General features: G+C 47.9%; 1 protein-coding gene and 2 non-coding genes across 3 annotated transcripts; all 3 read left to right on the plus strand.

Annotated features, from left to right (window-relative positions):
• The first annotated feature begins 6,085 nt into the window (after nucleotides 1-6,085).
• TPT1 (tumor protein, translationally-controlled 1) lies at nucleotides 6,086-11,229 on the plus strand. The gene is made up of 6 exons (XM_040057170.1): nucleotides 6,086-6,254; nucleotides 6,502-6,575; nucleotides 7,223-7,413; nucleotides 8,120-8,225; nucleotides 9,515-9,631; nucleotides 11,004-11,229. The coding sequence occupies exons 1-6, from the start codon at nucleotides 6,227-6,229 to the stop codon at nucleotides 11,004-11,006; spliced, it is 519 nt and encodes a 172-aa protein (XP_039913104.1). The 5' UTR covers nucleotides 6,086-6,226; the 3' UTR covers nucleotides 11,007-11,229.
• On the plus strand, nucleotides 10,809-10,938 carry LOC120749705 (small nucleolar RNA SNORA31). The gene has a single exon (XR_005699755.1). It is a non-coding gene; the product is annotated as a small nucleolar RNA SNORA31 (small nucleolar RNA).
• A 617-nt stretch (nucleotides 11,230-11,846) lies between the features above and the next one.
• LOC120749706 (small nucleolar RNA SNORA31) lies at nucleotides 11,847-11,982 on the plus strand. The gene has a single exon (XR_005699756.1). It is a non-coding gene; the product is annotated as a small nucleolar RNA SNORA31 (small nucleolar RNA).
• The last annotated feature ends 284 nt before the right edge of the window (nucleotides 11,983-12,266 follow it).

Below are 12,266 nucleotides of genomic sequence, written 5' to 3' on the forward strand. Positions count from 1 at the left end.
TGGATGACTTTATAAAACCTCCACTCTGCTGTAAGAATGGATCTCTCTGCAGAGAGCCATCCAGATTTACTGCCCACAGACTAAGGAGTCTCCCAGCCAACACAAGAAATTAGATCCCTGCTCACCTTTGCCATAGGTTTGGCATGGAAGGAGCCCTTTCTGCAGCATACCTCTAAAATATGTCAAAGAACTGTACCACACTGTATTTAAATAGGATTAAAATCCACACTAGGATTAAAGCTCTGGGCGCTGCAGAACCTGCATGCTTCTCCTTCTGTGTACATGTGATTTCCACGCAAACCCATCTTGCTAAGCAGGGCAGCATTCCTCTCTCATAACATACCTTTTCCAAACCCTCTTATTAATTTTGGATAGGGAATTGAGGATTTTTTTTTTTTTTTTTAATCCTAATTGTGTAACCATTCTAAACAGGTATAAATGACAGCATATAGCTCATCTAAGAATCACTTGGTGATGAATAGGGTTAAAAAGGACCTAGAGGCAGCCCGTCCCTTTGCTGTGGGGCAGAATCAGCCATCATCTGTGTCAATAATAACAGATTTACCACGCTTTCTGATCTCCCATGAGTAGGTTTCTAGATTATTCTCAAAAACCTGCCGGAGCAGAGAACTAGATAGACAGCCTATTCTTGGCTTCTCTATTGGCTGTACTGGAAAGCATATCCAATGGCTAATCTAAATCTTCATTGCAGCAAAACAAGCTAACTTATATTCCTTCTAACATTCCCACTGCTCTTGTGAACCCTTGCTGATCAGTCCATATCTTCTCCAAAGTGTGTTGCTAAAGCTACAGCCAGTGCTCCAGGGAATACCAGCACCACCAAACAGAGCTCAGCCCCTCATATCTATGACAGCACAAATTTCTTACACATAACATCACCACTTATCTACTCCAGTATGGTATGGGCTTTTCTCAGAACAGGTGAAATGCACATTAGGATTTTTGTTTTCCATTGAAAGGCTGGTTAAGCATCAGAACAGGCTGCCCAGGGATGTAGCTGAGTCACTGTGCCTGGAAGTATTTAAAAGACAAGTAGATATGGCACTCAGGGACATGGTTTAGTGGTAGCCTTGGCAGTGCTGGGTTAATGGTTGGACTCAATGATCTCAGAGGCCTTTTTCAAATTAAATGTTTCTATGACTCTATGATTCTGGTTCAGCTTTGGATCCAACAGTATCCCAGATCTTTTCTGTAGAACTGCTGCCCAGTGCTCTGTCCTGTGTCTGTGGCTGATCATTTCTGCTCCGCACTCATGAGCATGACATCAGAGCACTCATATGGAGCACATCATCATCTCATCATTCCCTGGTGTTTGCCAGAAGCAGAAGCCTACAATAGAGCAGAGGGCCAGGGACAGGATAAGGCAGCACCTATGCACTCTTTCAATTTCTAGTAATGTGTGGCTCAGAGCTCGTTTGAATGTTATGATACATCTTTGTGTTCAAAAGCCCTTGGTAGGTTTTCCTTTTAGTAAATGTTTGACTATTCATTGACCAGCTGGCCCCGTTCAAATGCCTTCTAACAATTCAGGCCACTTGTCTAATGTGTCAAGATCATGTTTTAATTCCAGTCTTAATCTCCAATACACTTGTGGTCCTTCCCAATGTACTGTTGCTGCCACTTTAATGAATGCACCCTCTATTCCATCATTCAGCACATCAGTGGGACACACTGGCAGCAGACCCGAGGATCAGGTGCAGGCCTTTCCACCATGGCCCTTTCAGTCACCTGGATGTTTATAAGGTTAGTAAGTATAAAATTGCAGGTGGGCAGCAACTTGCTTCATAGCTCTTAACTTGGGAATCACAGTCCTGTTTTTCCTACAAACGCGGCAGTTGCAGTGCTGGCTGACAGCCTCACACCCCCCAGCGCAGGGTTCGGGCAGGTGCACTGGCCTGGGGCAAGCAGTGCCACAGAGAAAAGGGGTTTGTAGCTGCGCAGTGACCTCTGTGTCCGTTCGCAGAAGTGCAGCAGCCAGCAAGAGAAACAGCTCTCAGGGCCCCAGCAGCAGAGGAACTGTAAATACTGAAAATGCCAAGGTGAGAACACCTGCATTTGTTCTGAGTGCAAAAGGGGTTGTTGCTCAACCAAAGACCTTCCTTGTATTCTAAAATGTGATGCTTTTGTCTGGGATACCTTCATTTATCTAGTCCAGTCTAACGTGGTCTATCATTTGTGAATAGATCTGAGCTGATAAGCTACACTAATGATCAGTGTTCAACTCTTTCAAATACTAATCTTGGGATCTGGGATTCTGGCTTAGTACACTGCCAATGTAAATCTAAATTATGAAATGTAGCTCGAGAGCCAAAACAGTTGAAGAATTGCCAAGCACTGGAAGATGGACTATACTCATAACATAAACTCACTTGAAAGAATCAAACTAATGGTCTGGCTTTGTAAGCTCAATTCCCAATTAATAAGAAGGGGTAACAAATAGTGATCGAATCTTTATTGCCTGGAAAAAAATGCTCCAGGGAAAGAACTTGAAGGAAACCAGTTAAAAATTGTTACAGTTAAAAGCTACAGTTTCCATCTGTGTGTATTGAAAGTGGGGCTACAAAGTCACAACTCTTTGTTTCAGTCCTACATTCCAGGCAGATTTGCAAAGACATGAGCTGATCATGCGCATCCTCTCTCCCAAAGCCTTTGTGCTGGGAGATGCACTGGGGAAGGGGGCACTGGGCACTGGGCACTGGGCGCTGGGCACAGACTGTCCTGCCAGCCCCTCTGCAGCACCTGGGCTTGCTCAGTCCTTTAATCTTAATTTTCCAGTTTCTTTCTACCATCAGATATATATGTGTATGTATATATATACACACACTTGGGATCCTCTCCTCCACACTCAGCAAATTATGTAAAGCATCACCAATATTTTGCGAGTTTCACAGCCTTTTACGAATGTTAGAACACAGTGGTGCCATCCCTGATGTCATAGCCCAGTATCACCTCTCCCTCCAGCCTCACCTCTGCTTCATTTCCACTGATTGCACCCTGCAGGACACATAGGTGAAGGCAGGATCTCCTCCCTTTTCTTACAGCTCAGTGGGAGTTGCCACAATGGGCTGAAAATGTACTGTTTATTTAGGGAAAGAATGGTGTAGTGTCAGCTGTCATCTGGCACTTTAATCCAAGACACATTTAGTTGAGCACGGCCATATCCAGATGCTAATACCTGAGGGAAGTAATACAGCAGTAATTCACAACTGTCTGAGGTGTGGCTTTCCATGAGAAATGTTTCTTGGGAGACTCTGCAGTCACTTGCCTAGAAAATCCTCCTCAGACACTATAAGAAGACTCATCTATAAACCCACAGAATTTCCATCAGTCCTTCGGGATTTACACAACACAAAAGGTGAGATGCACTATCAGGAAAACCTGTCACATCATTTTAGCTGTCAATTGGCAGCTAGAAATGTGGAGGGAGGGACCACATTTTTAACCTATCACTCTGAAATGTGAATCCAACTGTGGCTGGCTGTGAGAAAGGCTTGAATAGGCCTGGACAGAAAGCAGGTAAGAACACTGAGGTTCACTCAAATGTCACTGTTTTCTGAAAAGAAAGGGGGGAAAAAAAGCATTTTCAAATCTGTTTCAGAAGTATCAGCACATGACATAATTCTTTATATGAAATCACAGGAAAATTGCAGCACTGGGGTACCTCAGTGAAGCCTATGCCAATTAAAACACTGCTACCTTCAGCTTGATACTGATTTAACTTAACTCCACATCAAACTGGTGGTCACACAGGAGCCTTGACCCATTTAACAGATGCATTTTTAAATGACATTTCACATTTTACACCTGCAACTCTTAATACAGACATACAGGCAAGGCAAAGCAACCTGAAGGTCCATCTACCTTCACACTGTGCTAAAGGCTTTCTACCCTGACAGCAAATTGAGTCAACTGATGAATTTTTAAGAGGTTTCCGGACTACTGCAGAAATATCCATTTTTCTAGAACAGTCCCTTGAAAATAAAACCAAATTGAAGCACACCTACTAACTGGATGTTTTTAGCTGCATATTACACTATGTTCTCCTGTCACTCAACACACTGCTAAAGATGTACGTTGCTCTTTTTCTACTGTGGTTTGTAAAAAGAGGGGCTGTCTTTTATCAGGCCAGCTGCCACTGAGAAAAAAGAACAGGATAAGCTTTTGGGCAGAAGCCCCTTCTCCAGGCCTGAAATAGCAGCAGTAGCCTTGAAGGTGAAAACCAGCAGAGAATGACTTATAAATTTAATTAGATTATGTAAGCAGCTAGACCATCTGAAAAAAAAAAAAAAAAAAGGCACTGATATCTGGAGCAAAGGAAGGAAGAGCAGGGGAGGAGGAGATAAAAAGGGAGCTCCACTGGCACACACATAGAAAGCAATGAGCAATTTACTGCCTAAGGAAGGTGAAGGACAGGGAATTGTGTCCTGTGCCCTGATGTCCCTGCCAAGTCCAGGATCATTAGCAGCATTAAGCATTTCAGGTCCTATGATGCCTTTTGAGAGTATTTTATCATGTCTCTTAAGAATCAGTGTTCAAGTGAGGTCTAGATTCTTTTCAGCTGTGACAGGCTGCTGCAGAAAAGTATGTCCAAAGGGGGAAAAAGAGGTCTAAGCATTACTGTCCTTCCATCTTTCATCTCGACCTTGACAACAGGGCTAAATCTCACTTATCCTTAGAAAAAGAAGAAAAATATTCCTGCCCCAGCCAGCCCTTTCACAAATGCATAAGCAGCGTCTCTGAACATACCCAACTCAATTTCCCTGAGGGATAAATAACAGCTTCCTAATTATTTCCCTGTTTTGGAAACATCACTTATTTGGAGGAGGTGCAGCGCCCAGTAGAGCAAATGTATGTCCATGTACACGCAGGAGGGGGAGTGACTCTCTGTGTCCCCGTGTCAAAGCCCTTGCAAGGTCCAGAGCCCCTCAGCAGCCTGTGGGGATCACAGTGAGGAGGCAGCAGCTGGAAGTGGCCAGGACAGCTCACATAGACACACACCTGTCACGCTGTTCACGGAGGAGGCACCCTGGCTGTGGTGGGACATGGGCAGCAGTGATTCCCCAGGGTGCTTGGGAAAAGCTGGGAGCACTTCTTGGAAAGTCAGTGTGTGGATTTACGAGGCTGCCTGTGTTAAATGGGAGGCTAGTTTGGAAAATGAGGGTACAAAGATGCTTCCTAACACAACACAAGGAGAAGAGAATGGAATTACATAATTGGCTCCCTGAAAAACTGTTGAGGAAAAAGAAAGGTTGCATAGATGTGCCCAAAACTTGTACCATCTTGCACCTACCGGGAAAAAGAAAGTGAAAATGTGATCATCCCAGCTCAGTGATTCCGAGTAACGGGGAAAGGGCCAGTGATCACACATCCCAGACACCTCATAAGAAGTTAGACAAAAAGAGAAGCGTTACTGAGAGCTTAAAAGTTTAGAAGAAAGAGGAAAATTTGTGCTGAAACCCGTGAAATGCAACCACAGGCAATGAGGGAGAGGCACCATACCCTGCTCTGGCATGGGGCAAGACTGGTTTCTCTCCAGAGGTCCCTGCCAGCCCCGACCCCCTCTGACTCGGGAAGGATGAAACCCGCTCCCCGTTTTACATGCTGAATCTGAGCAGTGCCCTGGCATCCAGGAGGGCCACCTGGGGTGCAGCAGGCACAGCACGGCCAGCCGGGCAAGGGAGGGGATTGTCCAGCTCTGCTCTGACCTGGGGCGGCCTCACCTCCGGTGCTGGGGGCTGGTTTGGGTGCCACAACCCAAGAAAGACATGGAGGTATTAGAGCGTCCAAAGGAGGGCAATGACGGCGGTGGAGGCCCTCGAGGTGAAGCCGTAGGAGGTCACTTGGTGTGTTCATGCAGGAGAGGACTGAGGGGAGAGCTCGGAGCAGTTACAGCCCCGGGGGCTCTGTCGCTGCCGGTGCCGGTGGCCGCTGTGGCGCGGCCCCGGCCCCGGCCCCGGCCCCGGCCGGCGCTGCGGGAGCCCTGCGCTCGCGCCCCTCTCGCGCGGCGGTTCCAGGCGCGGCCGCGCGGGGGCGCCGCCGGCGGAGGGGCGTGGCGGCGCGCATCGCGCATGCGCGGTGACGCGCGGGGCCGTGCCCGCTATATGAGCCCCGGCAGGCGCTGACTCGGCCCTTTCCGCCCCGCTCCCGCCCCGCGCCCGGGTCGCTGCGCTGAGACCCCGCGCCCCCGCCGCCCCTCGCCGCCGCCATGATCATCTACCGGGACTGCATCAGCCGTAAGGCCGCGGGGGGGACGCTGCGGAGCCGGGAGAGGCGGCAGGGCCGGCGCTCGGAGCGGGGGGGGAAGCACGGCCCGGACCCGGGCGCTGGGCCCGGCGGTGCCGCCGCGCATGTGCGGGGCCGGGGTGGGGGGGGGGGGCGTGGGGCCCGGGGGCGGGAGCGATGGGAGGAAAGCGGTGGGTGCCGGGAGGCGGAGGCTGACGCGCCTCGGTGTGTGTGTGTGCGTTTGTCTGTCCCCCGCAGAGGATGAGATGTTCTCGGACATCTACAAGATCCGGGAGGTGGCGGACGGCCTGTGCCTGGAAGTGGAGGGGAAGGTGAGCGCCCGCCCGCCCCGAAGGAGGGAGGGCGGAAGGGTTGCCGCGGTGACTCACGGCCGGTGGGGAGTGGGGGCGGCGTCCCTGTGAAGGGCGAGGAGGGAGAGAAGGGAAGACCCACGTTGGCCCAGTGCCTGGTGCTGCCGTGGGTGGTGCCTGTGAGAGCCCAGGTCAGCCAGGCTGGAGTGTAATGGAGTTCGGATTAGGCACCGTGGGGGGAGTCGTGCTTGGGAGTCAGAGAATCATAGAATGCTTTGGGTTGGAATGGACCTTGAATCATCTAGTTCCAGCCTCCCTGCCGTGGGCAGGGACACCTTCCACCAGACCAGGTTGCTCAAAGCCCCATCCAGCCTAGCCTTGAACACTTCCAGAGATGGGGCATATACAGGTTCTCCAGGCAACCTCTGCCGGTGCCTCCCACTTAAAGAATTTCGTCCTAATATCTAATCTAAACCTACTGTCTTTCAATTTGAACCTGTTCACCCTTCTCCTGTCACTGGGAAATCAGTGCTTGAGCTGCAGCCAAGCTCCTTGCACTGAACTATGTCTCTGGAGTTGTGCCCTGCTGTCAGGTCATAGGTGTGTAAGAGCAGTAGCGTTAAGGTTTTTTGCAGAGCCGTTAAGTTTTTTGATGTCTCTAAATCTAGATGGTCACCAGGACAGAGGGTCAAATTGATGACTCTCTAATTGGTGGCAATGCCTCTGCTGAAGGTCCTGAGGGAGATGGAACAGAAGCCACGGTCATAACTGGTGTTGACATAGTAATTAACCACCACCTTCAGGAGACCAGCTTCACAAAAGAATCCTACAAGAAGTACATCAAGGATTACATGAAAGCGTAAGTGTTGGTAGACTTTTCCTGTCACTTGGATTGCAGTAGTTTTATGTACTTGAGATTATAAAAACAGCATTGGATTTGTTCCTAGTTGGTGTTAGATCTGATACAGGTGTGAAACTGGCTCTGAACTTCAGTCATGTCTTAATGCTTGGCAGAACTGGAGCCACAAAGAATGGGTGCTGGAATATCTGTGTTTATCTTGGCTGAGGTAGAGGACCTGATCATGTGCTTTGGATCTTACTTGTAACATTGCCGTTTTCTTTTGTATTTCTCCATGCCAAACCTTCAAATGGAAGGAAATAAGGTGGTAAAGAAAAGTTTCTGAAGCTTTTCTAGTGTGACAACAGAAACAGCTAAAAAACACGTGTGACTGGGTCTTTTTTGCCAGCTCATGGTGTAATTTCTGTTGGTTGGTGTTCAGTGGGGTTAATACTGAAAGTGAAAAAGCTTTGTGACATGGATGGATGATACTCTTGCTGCTGTGGAAAGGGCTTGCTGATTTTTGCCTATCATGAGCCTGGTCATAAAATGACCATGGCAGGAGTGGTTTCACTTGCAAAATTAAGTTAAAATTTGGGGGCTTTAAAAGGGAGTGGAGGGAAAGACAGCAAAATCCAAGACATCTACTCTTCCTGCTATGACATCCTGCCAGACAGTGAAGTTAGTGAGCTAGAACATGCTTTCAGAGCATTTTTTCTTCTTCCAGAATCAAAGCCAGACTTGAGGAACACAAGCCAGAGAGAGTAAAGCCTTTCATGACTGGGGCTGCAGAACAAATCAAACACATCCTTGCCAACTTCAAAAACTACCAGGTAAGTTATGTTTCCTTACAGCAGTATCAATAAGCTGTGATTGGTTCATCTGCTGAACAGCTTGTTGAGAATTTTGAGGGCTCCTGTTGTGAGCATGCTACGCTGCCCTTCTCTGAGAGTGTTAGGCGCCCTGAGAGTCAGGGAGGAGAAACAGCCAAAGGCTGTTAGCTGTTTGGGGATCTCATTTCAGCTGGTAATGCTTGCAGTTAGCTACATTTGTTGTTATGGTGATTCAGGGACTGTGCAGTTAGACTTGGAAGGTGGAACACTTTGGCCCTTGCTGTCTCTTCCTCTGTTTGTGGCAGCATGGTAAAATTATTGAATTACAGAACGCTTTGGGTTGAAAAGCATCATCGAGTTCCAATCCCCTGCCATGGGCAGGGACACCTTCCACTAGACTCAGTTGCTCAAAGCCCCATCCAGCCTGGCCTTGAACACTTTCAGGGATGGAGTATCCACAGCTTCTCTGGTCAGCCTGTGCCAGTGTCTCACCACCACCACTGTAAATATTTCTTCCTAATATATAATTTAAATGGATCCTCTTTTGAGTTTTAGAGCCACTCCCTGTTGTCCTATTGCAATGTGCCCCTGTCAAAAGTCCCTCTCCAGACTTTTTGTAGCCCTCTTTAGGTACTGCAAGGTGCTGTAAAGTCTCCCTGGAGCCTCTAGGGGTGAACAGCCCCAGCTCTCTCAGTCTGTCCTCATAGGAAAGGTGCTCCGGGCCTCTGACCATCTTAGTGGCCCACCTGGGCTTGGTCCGGCAGGTTCACATCCTTGTGTTGGGATCCCAGCTCCAGAGCTGGATGCAGCACTCCAGGTGAGGTGTCAGCAGAGCAGAGGAACAGAATCACCTCCCTGGACCTGCAGGTCACTCCTCTTTTGATATGTTTGGGTTTCTGGGCTGCAAGCTCACAGTGCTGGGTTACAGTGCTGGAGTTATTGGCTATCCAACACCTCAAGTCTTTCTCCTGTCAATCCGTTCTCAAGCCCAGCCTGTGTTTGTGCTTGGAGCTGCCCTGACCCAGGTGTAGAGAATTGCACTTGGCCTGTTGAACTTCACACGGTTCACATGGGGCCACCTCTCCAGCCTGTCAAGGTCCCTCTGGATAGCATCCCTTTATTCTGGTTTGTCAACACTAAGATGGACAAACTGCAGAGAAGGAAAATACCTGTGGCTGGTCAGAGAGACTTCTGAGCTGAGCTTGGTGATGATCTGTTGTTTGTTTATAAAAAGGCATTTTCTCCTGGCACTAGTGAATGAAGTGTCTTAGTGACACATTCCTCTGAAGTTCTTTGTAGGGGAGAACATGAATCCAGATGGAATGGTGGCTCTCCTGGATTTCCGTGAGGACGGTGTGACCCCATATATGATTTTCTTTAAGGACGGCTTAGAAATTGAGAAATGTGTAAGTACTGAAGTGGGTGAATGTGCTCAGCTACATGGTGAGCTCCATCTCTTGTTCTGCTGTATCCCTGTTAAAGTTGAACAGTAGCTGCCAGTTTGAAAACTTTAAATTTTGTGTAAGTACAGCCTGATTGGTGCTTTCAAAGTGCCTGAAGCTTTCTTTTAGTACTATTCAGTTGTACTAAAAGGGGATGTACTGTCCCTGTGGTGATTCATGGTGACTTAATGGCTAAGAAATGCAGAAGGGATGGCCCTGGTGAGATGTGTGTAATTGGGAATGGGTTCAAACCATTGGATTACAGAGCAGGTCCTCTGAAATGGGGCAATTCTACTTTAGATCCCTTTTCTGGAGGTTAACTGGATATCTTGCATGGACATGTTCCATCTTCTTTCACTTAATCTGATGCCCTTATACAAGAACTGTCAGTTTAAATATTGCCCTAAATTTGGGAATACAGTAGTACTTAACCAGGTACTTAACCTTATTCTATTTGGAATCTCCAGCTACCTGAGCTCAGGACAGCTCCTGTGATCTTTAACTGCTCTGTATTGGAATGTGGTTGCCACGAGACAGTATTTGGACCCCAGCACTTGCGGGGTTTTGGCTTGTTTGGAGACCTGTGGAATTCACTGCAGTATGGGATCACCAGTTGCTTTGCCCAGTCATTGTGGACTTGTAAAGTCTGTATATAGACAGCTAAATTTATCTGTAAAGCCTCTCACAGGCTTTCTGGTATGCAAGTCGTGTAAAGATGAGCCAGATTCTGGTGCAGAGCAGTAGCCCAGTGAAAGGAATGCTTGAACTGGCCAGATGGACACAGCACCTCCCACAGCCTGATGGAGGGGGATGTCTGTCCTGGCCCAGTTTCTGTGCATCTCCTCTACGGGGGCACACCTTTTGGCTATGTTGTTTGGATAACTCCATCTACTTGAAGGTGGAGTAAAAGAACAGTGGCAGGATGTTCCCGTGTGCAGTAAAGCCTGCTTCAGCTTCCTGGTACAGCTGTTCTCAGAGACAGCGGGTACATTGTAAGCTCTGGCACTTGTTTAGGATGTGCTCTGACTCTAGAGGAAATCTGAACTTTGGTGTGTCAAGCAGGAAGGGTGTGACGAGTGTTCCACCTGGCTTGCTCAGCAGCTGGTGGGTGCCACTTGCTCTGTACAATTGTAAAAATGATCAGCATCCTCTGATAGACCATGGGCACTTTTCCCGTTGCTCCCTGGTTTGCACTAAGATGCAAAAATAACTTCCTTGCGCTTTCTGCCTGCCTGACTGTGGCAGCCCAGATTGAATTAGGGAATACAAAAACAAGTTACAAAAACTTGCTGTTACTGTCGTGATGTTCAACTAACACTTGCTACTCTTGTTTCAGTAACAAATCAAACACTATGGTTTTGGATCACTTGTCTTCATAGCTGGCTGCTGTTTCTTCTTCATCAGCACAACACCAGGAATCAGCAATGTCTAACAACTGGACTGATGTCATCTTGAGCTTTATTCACTTATTTTGACCCTGATTTGGAGTGGAGGCATTGTTTTAAAAAAACAAAAAAACATCTATCATGTAGGTTGTTGAAAATAAAACTCATTTAAACCCATTCTAGGTGATGTCTTTTGGTCTGAAGTATCTGAAGGTGACTCGAAGGAGAGGTTGCACCATGGATTGGGTGCTGTCAGTAGCACAGCTGGTGCAGGTGCACTACAACTGGACTGTTTCCAGACAGATTTCAGAGTTTGCCTGTGGCATTGGAGTGCAAAAGCAGGTTGAGGTCAATAAGGCAAAGTCCAAGAAATGTCATAATGGAGTGGACCACCTTCATCTTACATGATCATGCAGAGACTTACCTCCCTGAATAACTTCCCAGAATGGATTATGTGCTACTCAAGCAGAGTGCTGGCTGAGCTTTGTCAAACAAGAGTACTTGAGCCTTGGCTGTAGTAGCCTCCTCAGGAGAGGCTAAATGGGAATACTGGGCAGAGAAGGTGAAATGGCTGTTTTCCAACACAGCCTGCCTGTGGTACTTTGTATTTGACAAAATACTGTTGGGGGGAGCATATGAACTAGAATTCAGTCAAGTTGCAGGATTTGGGGTTTTTCTGTACTTGTCTTCTTGGAGAGAGATGATTGAATGGCTTAGATCTGCCCTAGGCTTCCTCCAAACCAGGAGGCTTACCTGAGTGTAACTTAAGTTCCTGCTGTGTTCCTTGTCGGGGACTGCATCTGTTTGACAGACCTGGAGCAAACATTGTTGCTTCTCGGGTTCTCTCTTGAGATGCAACAGTAACAGGTTCCTTGCGCTTTCTGCCTGTCTGACCCCGTGGCAGTTTGGATTGAATAGAGGAACACAAATTCCTTCAGAGCCCCACCTGGAGCAAGGGGGTGTCTGTTGCTGCTGACTGTGTTCCTGACCAGGGATGTTGCCTTGGACTGCTAATAATTAACTTTTTTTCCTGCTGCAGTGATGGCAGAGGCATAGGAGGTAAAGGTGCCTGAAAGAGGAGGGCATGGCCCACTTGCCAACTGTTTTATCTCCTTCAAAGTTTTTGCATCTTTGCTGTCTTGTGTCAGTTTTTGGCCCCTGGTGCTGGAGGGTGGAGGTGGAGGGGGGTTCTGCAGGGGTGAGATAGATGTGGC

The sequence above is a fragment of the Hirundo rustica genome, chromosome 2, assembly GCF_015227805.2.
Source record: "Hirundo rustica isolate bHirRus1 chromosome 2, bHirRus1.pri.v3, whole genome shotgun sequence".
Taxonomy (NCBI): Eukaryota; Metazoa; Chordata; class Aves; order Passeriformes; family Hirundinidae; genus Hirundo; species Hirundo rustica.

Excerpts from the sequence above, each read along its gene's own strand:
- TPT1 (XM_040057170.1), top strand. The coding sequence starts at position 6,227 with ATGATCATCTACCGGGACTGCATCAGCC. Across the intron at positions 6,255-6,501 it reads CTACCGGGACTGCATCAGCC|AGGATGAGATGTTCTCGGAC; the intron begins GTAAGGCCGCGG and ends TGTCCCCCGCAG. Across the intron at positions 8,226-9,514 it reads CCAACTTCAAAAACTACCAG|TTCTTTGTAGGGGAGAACAT; the intron begins GTAAGTTATGTT and ends ATTCCTCTGAAG.